Source organism: Python bivittatus, unplaced genomic scaffold, assembly GCF_059951505.1.
Source record: "Python bivittatus isolate LINGU-HERP-01145 unplaced genomic scaffold, Pbiv_v1 ctg000080_np1212, whole genome shotgun sequence".
NCBI classification, from domain to species: Eukaryota; Metazoa; Chordata; class Lepidosauria; order Squamata; family Pythonidae; genus Python; species Python bivittatus.
Genome location: NW_028277035.1, coordinates 49,717,299 through 49,733,857, shown reverse-complemented (window position 1 = coordinate 49,733,857; position 16,559 = coordinate 49,717,299). Strand labels below are relative to the sequence as shown.

The 16,559-nt window shown below is 39.6% G+C and overlaps 1 protein-coding gene across 4 annotated transcripts; it reads left to right on the top strand.

Annotated features, from left to right (window-relative positions):
• The first annotated feature begins 62 nt into the window (after nucleotides 1-62).
• LOC103049809 (putative protein-lysine deacylase ABHD14B) lies at nucleotides 63-16,271 on the top strand. Of its 4 annotated transcripts, XM_007425894.4 has the most exons (5): nucleotides 5,208-5,330; nucleotides 6,471-6,542; nucleotides 10,708-10,938; nucleotides 13,138-13,379; nucleotides 14,457-16,271. In XM_007425894.4, the coding sequence occupies exons 3-5, from the start codon at nucleotides 10,731-10,733 to the stop codon at nucleotides 14,637-14,639; spliced, it is 633 nt and encodes a 210-aa protein (XP_007425956.1). In that variant the 5' UTR covers nucleotides 5,208-5,330; nucleotides 6,471-6,542; nucleotides 10,708-10,730; the 3' UTR covers nucleotides 14,640-16,271. The 4 variants fall into 4 exon arrangements, with proteins under 4 accessions (XP_007425955.1, XP_007425954.1, XP_007425956.1 ...); XM_007425893.4 differs by lacking the exons at nucleotides 5,208-5,330; nucleotides 6,471-6,542 and adding an exon at nucleotides 63-201; XM_007425892.4 differs by lacking the exon at nucleotides 6,471-6,542 and having other exon boundaries at nucleotides 5,197-5,330.
• Nucleotides 16,272-16,559: the final 288 nt, after the last annotated feature.

Here is a 16,559-nt window from a genome sequence, read left to right as displayed (position 1 = left end):
CTCGTCTTGGCGCCCTCCTTGGGCCGCCCACGCCGCTCCGAAGCGGGCCCCTCGCCTGGCTTGGAAGCGGGCAGGATCGGAGCCGGTTAGCGTTTTCTGCGAGGAAACTCCAGGGCGCTTGGGTAGACTAGAGGGGCGAGACTTCCCCGAAGACTGACCACTTATTTACTGTCGTCAAGAAAAGTTCATGGACCTTAGGAGGTAAACCTGACCGGGGCTGCCAGAGCTAGGCCGCAAAGCTCTGCACGGCCGCTAGATGGGAGCAAAGAGTTGGTTTTTTGCGCTCTCTTTCCTCCCACCTAGCATCATCCGGATTTTTGCAGCCCAAGTCTGGTCGCCCAACGCTTGATTTGAAAGTTTCTGGTTGTTTGTTTGTTTGTTTGTTTATGCTGTGCTAGGCCAAAAAAGAAATGATAAAAAACTTCATGCGTCCAGGAAGACAGCAGGAGTCAAACTCAGTGGAGGCAGTTAGTTGCGTCTGTGTGCCAAATTGCAGTCAAGATTCCTGGTTGAGAGACCTCTTCTCTCTACCGGAGCGAATCAGTTCTTAAGATGAGGAGGACCCAAACTTGAGGGAGCGGATCCAAACAGAGGAACCCTGTTTTCCACACAGGGCTTGTTCTCCACATTTGCTCCCAGACGCATTCCCAAAGAGCTTGACCTTTTCTAGTGTTTTCCAGGTGTTTTGGACCTCAGCTATCATTATCCCCAACCGTCATGCTCAGATGCAGGCTGAGGAAGGGGCCTATCGGAATAGAAATCCAAACGCATCTGGAGACTGCCAGGCTGAAGAAGAGTGCACTGCCATCTGATAGGAACCTAATCAATATAGCATGCTAAGCCATGGTTTGTTCAAGAAGCATAGTGTGCTGATTCACACATAAAGCAATGGCTTAAATCATGGTTTATAAACTACAGTGGCTGGTTTCATGCAACACATAAAGCCAAAAGTAAATAGACCATATAATGGCTTAGCATGTTGTGTGAACAAAACTATTCACACTGGGAGAAACGTACCTTCTTTTGGGAAAATTAATGTGCAAATGGTAAACATTAGCTGTTTAGAGTGTATTTAAGTTGTGTCTCCGCTTACGCTCAGTCTGTGTATGGCTGGTTTTGCACATCAGGCTAAGCCATATGTAATATGGTTTGTTCACAGCTGCCAGATTGTGGCTGCAAAATCAGCATGATCACTAGAGGCACCAAAGAGGTCCACAAACTGGGCTGTTTAGCGGTCACCTCCACTACAGTGGGTTTACTTGGTTTTAGCTTAATAGAGGCAGCCAGTAGGGTATAGAAATGTGAACCCAACCAATTGTGATTTATTTAAGCCAAGAGTGGCTTAGTGTGATGAGTGAATTCAGCCTATTTGTAAATAGATGCAAACACGCAAAATGCCATTAGTCCCTTCTGAACCTTTTCTAATCCAGCACAAACCGAGGCCAATTTTGTGCCCTCAATGTTTTTGTTACTCAGAGAAGTAGGAAGAGAGAATGTTTGTTTCTATTTTGTTCAGAAGCTAGCAGGTGTTGATGTTATTTTCCAAATGTTGGTGTATAGTAAGAAAATGGTATTCTCCAAGGAAAACCCTGAACAATTTTAATGAGGTACTGCAATGGAAAAAAAGAGTTAACTGCTCTTGGTATAGCTGTTTTTCCCTCTGGAATTTTCTTAGTCATACCTTGGGTTGAGTTTTGCCACCTAAGAATGCATGACTTGGTTACTGAAATGTTGCTTCTATGCTTGCTGGGGGAAAAATACATACACTGGCTAATAGTAAAGATAACTAGATCAGTAATTTCTCATATTACCCTGATCTATTTTTTTTTAATGAAACCTGCCCTAATTTCCAGTTTATGATCGACCAAAAATTTTATGCAGTACAAATAGCCCAACCAAGTGAGCTTTTTTTTTCTTCCCCAACAAGAAACTCAACATAGCCTTTTTCTCTTTCACTTAAAAATTCAGTATTTCTCATAGCAAAAAACAGACACTTGGAATTTTATTCAGTCCCTTCCAACTTGTGGTTTGCACTGTGCAAGGAGAGACTGGCAACACAGAATGTTCTTCAAACTTAGATGAAAAAACACAAAGAAGGGAACCAAGTTTGGATATCTGTATGCCTTTATATGTTAAGCTATAAGAAGAAGTGAGTTGGGTCAGATAAATAGATTATCAAGTGTAACATCCCACACTAGCAGTCAGCTAGATGTTTCCAGGAATTGTTTTTATAGGATGTAAAGCTTTCCCCTACCACTGGTTTGCCAGCAAGTGGCCTTTAATGGTAGACTGCAACTGTACATGGAAGTTCCACTTAGCTTTCCTGGTTAATAATCACTGATCTCCATAATGTATTTTATTTCGATTCCTACATTTTTAAAGCTTATAAGCTTGAATACCTTTTGACCTATATGTAAAAAAATAGAAGAAAGAAAAGAGCCAATGTATAATTTCACTCATATGTAAGGATATTAGCAATTAAGTTGCTTAACCCCAAAGGGGTACAACTTAAATACATGCTAAACAGCTAATAGTGTGATAGATATCTGTGTGCCTATGTAACATATATCAGTTCAATTGCAATAATTCTTTTGATGGGAATCATTTCTTCATTACAGCAATATATAAGCATGATGAATAAGTAAATTTAAATATTTCACTATGCACACAGACTTTATGAAGAACAAAACAGACTTAATGCATTATATGTAGACTAGCAGTTGTAACCAACTGATATATATTTTGGAATATGCTTTGGCTAAGATTGACTTTTCCCGCTCGAACAAATTTGAGCTTTTTAAAAATCTATGCAGACTTTATATAGATGCTCACAGTCATAAATAATAGCAATTTGTGTATGCACGAAGGATAAATTCATAAAGTAGGGGGTTAAAATTTCACATTTGGCTTTACAAAACTTTAAGCACTTCTTGACTATATTGGATAGAGTGGTACTCAGTTAGGATAACAGTTCTGAAGATGGCATAAGGGAGCATTAAAGCTGGCAGAGAAGTTTGGGATTTCTTTCCTCCTCTGTGAACTAAGATAGGCCATCTGCTTTGTCAGCTACCCTTCTGAACCCAATGGATAATTTTATTACTGTATTGCTTTTTGTTTCTAACATTAAGCTACAAGTTTTAATGCTTTGGTATTTACAGTAAAGTATTCCTACTTTCTAATGGGCCTCATTCAAAATATGCAAGCATTAGCAACACAGATTCATCCTTGCTGCTTGAATGATCAAAAGATCAGATAAACTCATTTTCCAGTCATTAGCCATAATTGAGTCAAAATCAAGTTGGAGTATTCTTCCAAAATAGTTGGTTTCTGGAGCATCCAAAAATTAACATTTCAAGCTTACTGTCTAGGTTTGGCTTATCTGTCCCATTAAAAGTCTCAGTTTGGATTTCAAATAGCAGCTCACCTGATACATCAAAACTAAATGCTAATCTGCAAATCCGAAGTGATTTGCATCACCCATTGCATTAAGTTTGGTTTGTTTAATTTTGGTTTATTGAACCCACAGCTGGATTCACACAACACACTTAACCAAAACCAAATAAGCCACAACATAAGTTAATCCAGTGTGTGAACCCAGTTTATTTGTCCATCAAGCCCAGAAGTTTATTTTAATGGTTAGTTGTTCTCCAAGATCTCAAGCAAAAAAGGATTTTGCACAAAGTATAAATGATGATTGAACATGGGGGCATCCTGCATGCAAGCATGTTGTCAATTACTGAGCTACGATATCTAAAGGCCAAGATATGATAGTTTAGGCCAGGGTTCCCCAAAGCGGTCAATATCGACCCCTGAGGGTTGATGGGACTATCCAAGAGGTTTGTTGTTGTTGTTCTTACTCATAGTAATATTACTTAAAGTAGTATTTATTAAATTATTTTCATATAATAAATGTGTGGGGGTTGATGAACAATCTGAAACTTCATGAAGGGGCCAATGAGCTGAAGAGTTTGGGGACTCCTGATTAGGCAGTATATTCTAATTTATCCTGAACACACCGTATCCACATATTTATAAATACTATAACACAATTTTTTGTGCTGTAGTTTCCAGGTACGAGATGCATCATGTTAGAAAATCCAGCACTTTTTTCATCTATCCTTCTGCCCCCACCTCCACCTTTCCATCCAGGTTGAGTACTGCAGTACTATTATTTCTGTACTCCATATTAACTGTTCTGATATCTGTTCTGAAACCTGCAGTGCTTTTGGTAAAATCAATTACAAATTACACCTGCATGAACAAAATTAGTGCATTCTCCTTGCATTTCCTATATTGTATTTTCTTAATATTATATTTGCAGTGAATAATCTGCATGGATGTTTATTATTATACTTTAAGAGATGTATATAAAAGCATATACAACCACATTTCTAATGCATATAATTTCAGATAAATGCATATAATTATGCAGATAATGCATATAATTTCAGATAAAATCATGCATAATAACATACATTGGACCTGTTCACTTGCTCCTGGAATAAAACCCACATTCCAGTTTAAAACTGAACATTGCTGCATATTACTTTAAAATTGTTTAAAATTGTAATGTTAATTTGGATTTGAGCTTTTAAAAAAGGCCACAGACTTATCTGCCTTATCAAAACCTAGCATCTTTTTTCAGAATCTTAGACTGTAAGGAGGCACTGAAATCAATTAGACTTCTGAGTAATTAGGGTGGGTGTCACAAAATGTATACTATTTTATTGATATAAAACTTTTGGTGTAGTGGTTAAGGCATCAGGCTAGAACCTGGGAGACCATGAGTCCTAGTCCCACCTTAGGGACGAAGCCAGCTGAGTGACTTTGGGCCAGTCACGCTCTCTCAGGCCTAGGAAGCAGGCAATGGCAAGCCACTTCCAAAAAAAAACTTGCCAAGAAAACTGCAGGGACTTGTCCAGGCAATTGCCAAGAGTAAAAAACTGGCTTAAAGGCACACACACAAAAAAACTTTTCTGTGTTTATCCTTTGTCAAATTCAGAATTCAGGGAAGACTTTGGAAAATAATATAAATATCATATTTACATAGTACTGTAAGTGGCAGTAAATTTTACCAAAGTATTATAGAAAGAAATGGTTCTGTTCGTGACCACTAGGTGTCCCTAGCGTTTGCTTGAACTTTTGCTTAGAAAATGATGCAAGTTTCACAGTATTATCATCCCTTTTCCCTCTTTCGTCAAACTTCCTTTAATACCTTTGGACCCGGAAGCTCCGCGGAGTGATAAATCGTTCCGTGATCGGTTTGTTGCCTCTTGCAATTTGCCTGTTCTTGAAACTTCACCATTTTTCTTAACTAAGGAAATAACTTGGTAAGTTTTACACAGACCTCATTTCTTTTTTTCTCAGCCAGGTCCGAAGCAGCCGGTTCACTCATGAGAGAATTGCGGTAATTGTGAAGCAGGCTGAGTTTAGAGAAATTATGTTCATTTTATTTGTCTAGCTTACTTTACTTTGGACTCCATATTATATTGCAATTTACATAAGAAAACCGCAGGAAAGAACTCACGCAGCTATGGCAAATTTAAAAAGCTGCTGTCTGTTGAAGAGCAATTTGGTTCTTCGTTCTTCCCATGCTACTTTCTTACAAGACATGTCGACTAGAGGCATAAAAAAGATCCTGGCCACTTGCAGTAAGATCCAGAACTTCTGTGGGAATCCTGTTCCACCACTGCACATTTCAGGCAAACATCTTTATTTCCTATTGTTTAATTTATTTAATTAAACTTATTTAATTACTTATTTAATTCAATTTTGAGGCTGCCTGACTCCTCAATAACTCTGGGCAGCTTACAAATAAGAGGAAAAGTAATGCATATAAAAGAGGACATGGATGACCAGAAGAACCAAACGAAGCTAAACAAAAGGGGGCTCTGCAACCCCCGCTCTCCCGAGATCGCTGCTATCTCTGGTGAATGAAGATTCATTTTCCCAGCTGGGAAATGGACATTTCTTGCAGTTCTGTCTTGTTCAGGAGGGTTTCAAAGTGTTTTAAGGGGTTAATAAAAATATACTATTGGAAAGGATACTATTCTTCAATATTGTTATATCTTAATACATCCCATTGTTTATGGCATCAGTGTCCACTCTGACCAGTTCTGGTTCTTACCCCATGACAAGTATCCTGCAGTGGGTCACAGTCCAAATTCAGACAGTGCCCGTAACTCAATCCGCAATCCAGTCATTATCAGTGGATCTAGGAGCCCCCATTCTCTACTTACTTCCTCTGGTCCAGGTTTCTTGTATTCCACAAGGCCTCGTGCCAAAGAAGTATTGACAAAGCTTTGTTATACTACTTGCCTATTTCTTGCTGGCTAGGCAGGCAGAAATGGTGGTGTCTTGGACACTGCAACCAAGGTAAGGGCGTGTTTTATGGTTACTAGTTTGGGGGCATCAGTTTTGTGTCCGAGTGCCTTGTGGGCTGCGCTGGCATCCATCTTGTTTCATTCAAGGACCAAGTGGCTCCAGTGTGAACACTGCTCCACAGTCGACTGGATTTTCAGATTTGCATAACAGCTCAGCAGGTAGGAACATGTGAGTAACAGATTTGAATTAAATCCTGCTCCCGTACTAAGTAGGTCAGTAGTTCACATGACATGCATTGTGTTAATTAAGCATCTAGAGCAGACCCAGCTCTATTTTTATTGCAATTAAAAAAAAAGAATTACAGAGAAAACAATATGCAAAAGTTTTAAAAAACCAGAAATATACATACATCTAACAATTTAGCTATTCAGTTATAATACCAAAACATACAAAAGAAAAATAAACAAAAAATATAAAGAAACAGACAAGCAAAAAAAGGGGGGAACCCTAAGAATGAACATGCCAAATTAATACAAATCATCTAAATATATATACATTTAATAACAAAAATTATCTATTCTTGTAAAATATTATAAAATCAATACCAAAGGGAAACATATTGAGTCTTTTTTAATTAGTAGAAAAATTAGCCTTTTAAGAAATCAGTGTTACACGTTTCCTGAATCCAGTCTTCGATTTGCATAGATTTAAAGAATGCCCAACCCCCAGCAACTCCAATATCCAGAGTAGTAGTACTTTTCTAGTCTTTCAGTTTAATTCTGTTAGTTATTCCCTATGCCCAGTATAACCAGTGTTCCTCAAAAATGGCCAGATACCACAATTTTGGAATATAATTCAAGACCACCTCTAATGTTTCCAGCATAAAATATGGAATTAGTGAGATTCCGTGACTCGATCCTTTTGATCCCACAAAGCAGCAAGATGGCCAATTGTACTAACAGCAGCGCCCATCAAGGCATGGGCACAGGGAGGTCAGACCGACCAAAGGAGCATCACAGTGTTGTGATGCAAGTTGTGCCCCTTTTCTACATGCATCACGACAGCCCGTGCACGAGTTTAGGCCACGATGCTGCTTTCCTCAGACAAAAACAATTAGAGCCTGCAGTGCCACTAAGAATTAACATTACAGGATCGGCGTCTTTCTTTATATAATGTTTGTATTTATTAGATTTATACCCTGTCTTTATTTATACAACTCAAAACAGCATACATAATATTCCTCCTATTTTCCTCAGAGCGACAACCACTTGCATAGTGGGTTGGGCTGAAAAAGTGTGAAAGTTACCCAAAGTTACCCAGCCAGCTGTTGTGCTGAGGGGAGGTCTACAACTCATGGTCTCCTGGTATCTAGTCCAGCTCCTTAACCACTGCACCAAACAGGCTCTCAAAAAGTCTCCCATTTTGGTGACGTCCTACACACAGAATTTGCATTCCGGGAATGTCCAGTGTTGGCAGTAAAGGAAACACATGACTGCACGTTGCTTGGTTTCTCTGGATTTGATTGCTGTACCCTTGATTATTATGTCCACCCTGGTCCTCTAGAACAGCATCCCCCCAGAATCTGCAAAGCCCTTTCCTAGGGAAAGCCTTGAAGACCCAGCTCTTTCAGCAAGTCCTGGGGCTGGGGGATGTGTGTCCCCACTTTGGATATGGACTTGTTTGTGATCAACCACTCTGTAGGGGTTGCAATTGTAGAGTTGTTCCCTGATGTGGGTTTTTATTCCTGTATGGTTACTACTCTTCTTTGTTGCTGATTTAAATTGCGTTCATTATATTTTTGTATGCCCCTAGTGCTGCAGCAATTGAGGTGGATTATGGACTAATAAATAAATATACTGGAAACAATGATTTCAGGCAATCTGAGCCCCTTTTTTAGATGACCAGCCTTGCAAATCCTTGCCATTGTCCATGCTGCTGATGCCTTCTAGGACTGAAATCCAAAAATGAAGGCGCTTCAATTAAGTATCTCTGTACTGAATTTAAAGAACTGTAGATAAATAGAGTTACAGAATTTTCATTTCTGCAGATCAGTTTTCTATCCAGAGATACACCAGGTGGGAAGAGGTCTCTATCTGCTCAGGTATCCCCAGCTTCTGCATATACAGTGGGGCAAAAAAGTATTTAGTCAGCCACCAATTCTGCAAGTTCTTCCACTTAAAAAGATGAGAGAGGCCTGTAATTTTCATCATAGGTATACGTCAACTATGAGAGACAAAATGGGGGGGGGGGAATCCAGAAAATCACATTGTCTGATTTTTAAAGAATTTATTTGCAAATCATGGTGGAAAATAAGTATTTGGTCACCTACAAACAAGCAAGATGTCTGGCTCTCACAGACCTGTAACTACTTCTTTAAGAGGCTCCTCTGTCCTCCACTCGTTACCTGTAGTAATGGCCCCTGTTTGACCTTGTTATCAGTATAAAAGACACCTGTCCACAACCTCAAACAGTCATACTCCAAACTCCACTATGGCCAAGAGCAAAGAGCTGTCGAAGGACACCAGAAACAAAATTGTAGACCTGCACCAGGCTGGGAAGACTGAATCTGCAATAGGCAAGCAGCTTGGTGTGAAGAAATCAACTGTGGGAGCAGTAATTAGAAAATGGAAGACATACAAGACCACTGATAATCTCCCTCGATCTGGGGCTCCATGCAAGATCTCACCCCGTGGGGTCAAAATGATCACAAGAACGGTGAGCAAAAATCCCAGAACCACACGGGGGGACCTAGTGAATGACCTGCAGAGAGCTGGGACCAAAGTAACAAAGGCTACCATCAGTAACACACTACACTGCCAGGGACTCAAATACTGCAGTGCCAGACGTGTCCCCCTGCTTAAGCCAGTACATGTCCGGGCCTGTCTGAAGTTTGCTAGAGAGCATTTGGATGATCCAGAAGAGGATTGGGAGAATGTCATATGGTCAGATGAAACCAAAGTAGAACGTTTTGGTCTAAACTCGTGTTTGGAGGAGAGAGAATGCTGAGTTGCATCCAGAGAACACCATACCTACTGTGAAGCATGGGGGTGGAAACATCATGCTTTGGGGCTGTTTTTCTGCAAAGGGACCAGGACGACTGATCCGTGTAAAGGAAAGAATGAATGGGGCCATGTATCGTGAAATTTTGAGTGAACACCTCCTTCCATCAGCAAGGGTACTGAAGATGAAACGTGGCTGGGTCTTTCAGCATGACAATGATCCCAAACACACCGCCCGGGCAACGAAGGAGTGGCTTCGTAAGAAGCATTTCAAGGTCCTGGTGTGGCCTAGCCAGTCTCCAGATCTCAACCCCATGGAAAACCTTTGGAGGGAGTTGAAAGTCCGTGTTGCCCAGCGACAGCCCCAAAACATCACTGCTCTAGAGGAGATCTGCATGGAGGAATGGGCCAAAATACCAGCAACAGTTTGTGAAAACCTTGTGAAGACTTACAGAAAACGTTTGACCTCTGTCATTGCCAACAAAGGATATATAACAAAGTATTGAGATGAACTTTTGATATTGACCAAATACTTATTTTCCACCATGATTTGCAAATAAATTCTTTAAAAATCAGACAATGTGATTTTTCTGGATTTTTTCCCCCATTTTGTCTCTCATAGTTGAGGTATACCTATGATGAAAATTACAGGCCTCTCTCATCTTTTTAAGTGGGAGAACTTGCACAATTGGTGGCTGACTAAATACTTTTTTGCCCCACTATATTAAACTAACTCCCATAATACAGTATCTGGCTGGCCCAGGAGTTGAAACTCAGCATAACAAGACATCTTTAACATATATGGATTGATCTAAAATTATATTAATGGTCTTGTTGATGTGAGCCAAATGTGACAAGATCAGATGATACAAGTTAATGTTGTAATTCCTGAGCTGCATATCCTGCAGTAAGAGAATTGTAACCAACCTTTATTAAATATTGTTGAGACATCCAATATACATAAAGCAGTATTTTTTGTTGTATTAATCTCATTTTAAGATCACAAGAAACTAATGTCATGTGTCTTAAAGCATTCCTCCATTAGCTAACCAAAGCAGGACATTCAGCGCAGCGGGCTGTAAGATGGCAGCCACAACCATGTGATCCAAGCCTTACCCACTTTTTTATGCCTGCTGGGCTTCAGTTACATAGTTGTCATTTTGACTTTTTTTACCATTTTCCTCTGGATACTTCTGATTCAGTGTATTTTGTCTGTGACTGTCTGTTCTTGAGTACTAAACTGAAAACAAAAATTGCCCCTGAGGACTCCTACTCTGAATCCACAGTCTAGTAACACCCCAACTGGGCAGCTGGGCCAGACTTTTTCCTACTTACTTTTTAAATTTTGTTACATTTTCTCCTTGTTTGGTACTCATGCCTTCAGGTTTCCTGGAAGATCCCAAAGTGATGGCTGCCATCCAGCTGACAGAGGAAACCATCGTAGTGGGTGGGCAGACTCTGTTCTCCCGCCAGGCTAAACCTACCCAGCAGACGCCTCGCCTTTCCATCCTGCTCCTACATGGCATTCGTTTTTCATCAGAGACGTGGCTCAACCTGCAGACTTTGACTAATTTGGCAGAAGCTGGATATCATGCTGTAGCTATTGATCTGCCAGGTGGGCCTGACTCTCAGTGGGGAGTGGGCAAAATAAAGGCAGGTGTATGAAATTTGATCCTTAAGAAGAACATGTCACCTCACCAGAAGCAAAAATAGGGCAGAATACATGAAACCAGACCAAAAAATTGTGGTCAAAAATGAGGCTTAGTGTGATACAAGAACAATCTCAAAGTAAAAGAAGTATTCTTTCTCAGACTAATTATGATATTAACATGATAAATTGTGCTTTTATATTAAATGGTATTCGTACATAATACAGTGGCCACAAAATATGCATGTTGATTCTAAAACACAATTTAGCTCAATTCAAACATCATGCCAAAACATGGATTGTTTTAGACAAAGTTAAAAATCTGCATCGTGTTTGAGCTTCCAGAGATGCAACAGGGAAATTAAGGTTTAGAGATGCTTGTGATTTTTTTTGTCCCACTGTCTTGGTATTCAGCTTTCTTACATATTCAATAATATGTAATTCAGTAATATGTAAGAAAACAAATGTAATATGTAAGAAAACATATAAAAGCAGTTCCTTATGAAAGATGCATCAATCATGTTACAATTCAGGTAGCTATTTTTCTGGGTTCAAGGGAAGAGATAGGGGTTTTTTTCCCCAACACTTTTTTCAACATGCAAGAGATATTTGCAATAAAATGCATCAGTGAATAGTTCTCTTGCCCAGAGATGCAATTTGATGTCTGTGACTGCTTCCTGGATACTCCATTCCATTCCCTCTTTCCATCTGCAGTCAGTCACTAGCTTATGCACACCATAAACATGCTCATTTCTCAGTGTACTAAGTATGGGTGTCCTCTTAGGCTTTTTTTCCTTAAAGTTTTTTGCAATTCTGAAATCTGTGGCCACTTCCCTCTTATGTTATATTGGTTACCTTAGAATAAATATTTAAAGAATGTGTAAATATGTGGGAGTATAAATGTATATAATCAGTAATACAGGTAGTCCTTGCTTAGCGACCACAACTGGGACCGGCAACTTGGTCACTAAGCTGAAAATCACATCGCTGCAACAGGCTTATAATCTTATTTGATTGTTAAACTAAGTGACATGGTTGCTAAGCAGAAAATCACATGACTGTGGCTTATGATTTTACTTCCAGCTTCTGTATTAATTCTGCTTGTTGCAAGCTGGTTGCAAAACAACTGAATGGTGATCACGTGACTGCGGGACACTGCGACAGTTGTAAATGCGAGGATTGGTTGCAAAGTTATTTTTTTAGTGTTTGTAACTTCAAATGGCTGCTGCATGAGGCAGTCAATACACAAGTACTACCTGTAATGGCACTTGGTAGAAGTATAACATATGGAAGGACTTGGTAGTTGTCTCTCTTGGCTTGGGAAATCTGGTAAGTCAATCTAATATGGAAATAAAATATGGCCCTTCTACCATCCATTAACTATTATGTAGTTATCTAAATTATTCCAAAAGTTCAGAGGTGTTTATATGGAACTTCCTACCCAAGAGCTTATCACATTGATACCTGCTTAATTGACAGTGCAACACAACTATGTATACCATCCTAGCTTTTTGTGATGTTTCTGTGTGGGTGTGTGTATGAGAGAGAAAGAGAGGGAGTGTGAGACTGGGAAGGCTTATTCCTCCATAATGTTTTACAGCAAATATGATGCTACAGCCAAAGGATGATTTTAGCCTTTGTACATCTAAACCAGGAGCAGGCAACCTTAGGTCCCGGCACCAAAAAGGGTGCAGGGGCACACACCTTCACTTAGTTTTCAGCAGCCAAGAGTTGCAATAGGATAGTGTAGTGAAATAACCAGAGGGTTCAGGGACAGGATTTTGGAGGTGCTTCCCAACTTGGTCTACCTGGCCACAGAAGTTCTCTACCCCTCTGAAAAAGGTAGACAATAACATCTTATTGAACAATTTACCACCAATTTTGATGGTATTCTATTGGGGGTTCAAGTGCCACAAAAAGTGAAATTCAGGGATTGCGTGTAGTCCATGAATCCCCTTCACCCCGTTTATAATTTATTTTAAGTGCTCATATATTGCTCAGTCCTCAGACAACTCCTTCTAGGTTTCCCAGCCAAAATGCCTATTGTCCCTATGAGCTGTGAATGCTGGGAGTTGTAGTCTCCACACATCTGGAGGGTGCTTGGTTAGGGAGGGTTACACATATGGAATATGTCTGATGCAAGATGTCTTGTTTCTTGTGATCCAGGATTAGGCCATTCCAAAGATGCTGTTGCTCCAGCTCCTATTGGAGAGCCGGCACCAGGCAGTTTCCTGAAGTCCGTCTTGGAGGCCCTGCAATTTGACCAAGTGGTGGTGATCAGTCCATCTCTCAGTGGCATGTATTCACTTCCATTCCTTTTTCAGCACAATCACCTTCTCAAGGCCTACATCCCAGTGGCTCCCATCTGCACAGAGAAATTCTCACCCACCCAATATGCCAGTGTCAAGGTATGTCAGTCTAGAGAGGAAGGGAATTCTGAAGTCAACTCTGGAGCAGGTCTTCTTTAAAACAAGGCATAATTAGAAGGGCTGGGTTATCTCAGTTTTGCAACCGGCATTTCACAACTATGTGAGGAAAATTTGGAAGTGGATATCAGGCACAGATTTGTTATAAACCTCGCAGGAGTTCCTCAGTTGACCATTAGAGGGCAATGCCCACTGCCTTACCCTCAAACACAGTACTAATAACAAGGAAAAACAGGCCTATGTTCAGCCTGTGGAATATTTATAGCTTTGTAAAGACTTGCTAAGAAAACAGGCAATACCATTCTAAAAGAATACTCAGATGCAAGGATTCTCTCTGGGTTCAGTTTTATTTTATGGCATGCTTTATTATACCAGCAGATAAGTTCCACGCTTGCACCAACAATAAGAGTCTGGTACACTTAAAATGAATTGTAGTTTTAGATGTAGAAGGATGACAACAATCCCTGCTATAAATTTCTGTGAACATTCTCTGACCTCTAAAATACTGCTTTATAATGCCTCTTGCAAGTGTAGAGCGTTTAATTTGACCCCTGTCCAAATTGCTCTCTTTTGGATTTTAGCCTTTTCTAATATTAGTCTCCAGTGTGTACCTTTGCCCTTGCAAATATGATCTGCAAATTTTTTTAGCTAGGGTGATAGTCCTGGCTTTGATAATAATGGGAATTCCCTAGAGTCCTCCTGAATATATCTGCTGCAGTTACTCGGTTTTGCAAATGTAGAAGTTTTCTTTGCTGAAGATTTGCATTTCTATCACCACCAGGAAAGGATCATCCTCTTGCTAGTAATGATTGGATATATTTATAGCACGAAAACTGGGCTAAGAGCATGCCATTATAAAACACAGAGAGCAAGTACAAATTAGCTACATGGTTAACGTAGCCCCATAAATTGAACAACAATATGGGAAGTCTTTTTCCTGGAAGAGAATACCTCTGTCTCTATTTTTCATCTGAAACAGTTTTTCATTGTTAGGACCCGAAAAAGGCAGACCTTTTCATTTGTTGATTTGACCATCTTTGATTTCTCTCCTGCATACAGACACCAACTCTCATTGTATATGGGGACCAAGATGTCCAGCTGGGTGAAGCGAGCCTGAACAACTTGAAGAACTTACCTAATCACAAGATAATGATGATGAAAGGGGCAGGCCATGCCTGTTACCTTGATAAGCCAGATGAGTGGCACCAGGGGCTGCTGGATTTCCTGAAGAACCTAGAGTAAAGAGCAAATCAGCCAGCATTGGCCTAACCGACCCATAATCAATGAGGACCTCACCAGTTTTCCTAGGTACACTTGCAAGGTACTGGAATCTCTTCCTGCAGTTCTGTCAGCAACCTGAGTAGGACCCAGGTTGTTTGTGGACTGTCTAACCACAATAGACCTAAAAGTATTAGGAAAAGGACAATGTTGCATCCAGAACATATTCACTGATTCATGATTCACTAATGGCATCATTAAAATGACCAGCTGTGATTTTTCCTGTTTGGGGCATGAGATATTTGAAGTCAAATTTACATAAAATAATCATTCATAGAAATGTATTAGGATCTGTTGCATGGATATATTGGGAGTTGGTCCTTAGTATCATGAGTTCTTCAGCTTTCCTGTCACTGACTCATGAATGATTTTTTTCTGAAAGCTGATTGAGTGCTGGCTGAGATAGATGTAATAAAGGTAAAGCAATGACTGGGTTTAAATATCACATGAACATATTGTGGTTTGATTGTTTTGACTTAGCACACAATAGAATCTGTTCGTTATAGTATATCATCATGTATGACACTGCAATGGCTACAAACCTTGATTAAAATCCTGGCTTATTAGGAGCAAACAAAGTTACTATGGCTGATTCACTGTATGAAAACCTGGCTTAATGTAATGTAAACTCTGTATCAAAATAGATTTTCCTAACCCACAGGTTCTTCTATAAGCTAACCTGCACTGACCTCTGTTATGTCTTTGTCCTTATTATCTTTGTTAGTAGGATGCTTTTGTTTTGATGACTAAACATAGTCTTGATGGCCTGCATGTATGTTGGGTTTTAACTTCCCTAATTCTCAGTAGGCATGGAAACCACGCATGGAAACTGTGCTAGTTAGAATGTATGTGAGTTGGTGTCCATTATATCGGGATATCAAGTAGCAGGTTTGAGGAAAGCTGTACTACAATTTATTCTGTTGCATTAGGATTGGCTTCTTCTGGGATGGAAGAACTGCATATTCTGCTACAAGGAGCTCACAATGGCACTAGGGATTTTGTGAAGAGCAATTGTATTGGGGCAGAACGTAGGCTGGCATCATCCTCTAACTTTAGAGAATGTTGTATTGGGGGATAATTTCTTAGCTTTCTCCCGCTGTTTTTGAAAAAATTTTTTGGCAAGGTATATATGTTACATGACACCTCCCCTCTTGGAAGCCTGGCTTCTTCAAGAATTTACAAGTATTCATAGTGATAAACTCTTGTCTTCCACAGTTAGTGTGGTAACTGTCTTGGGTAGATATTTTTAAAGGTTTAAAAAAGGTCAGAGGGGCCATTGAATCAGAGCTGTGTTTGACCATAGCTGCAGAACTAACATGATTCCCTGGATAGTACCTATATAGTCAGTTTAAGGAGAAATGACATTGATCACACTTTATGAACAAGAGAGAGCGAGCATCCTTTTGCATTTCCATACTTGTTCCTTTGCTCTAGAAACACAATGAAAGGGAATGCAGATTTCTGAGAATAAGGTTGGAGCAGGAAAATTAATAACATTAGTTGTGCAGGTGCCTGGATTTCTGGTGAGTTCCTGCTGTACCGGTTTGATTATCGAAATGTATTCATTTGTAATCAAATAAACCTGATTTATATTTCTGTTTTTTATAGTGATTCTTTTTTTTTTTTAAATTTAAATGCATCACACTTCTGTGAACTATATTTGGAGTAGATTTACAACAAATGTGTGAAAGACTGGGAATAATATTTGGTCTGTGTGGAACTGGTTTCAGTATTACCTGATAGCCATACTATTCTACTTTTTTTTCAAAGCTAAATTAAATATGGCTGATAAGAGTATAAATCAAACATAGATTACATATCCATTAATAGATATCAACATCATAAATAAACGTCTAATCTACCACTTGGACAAAAAATTATAGA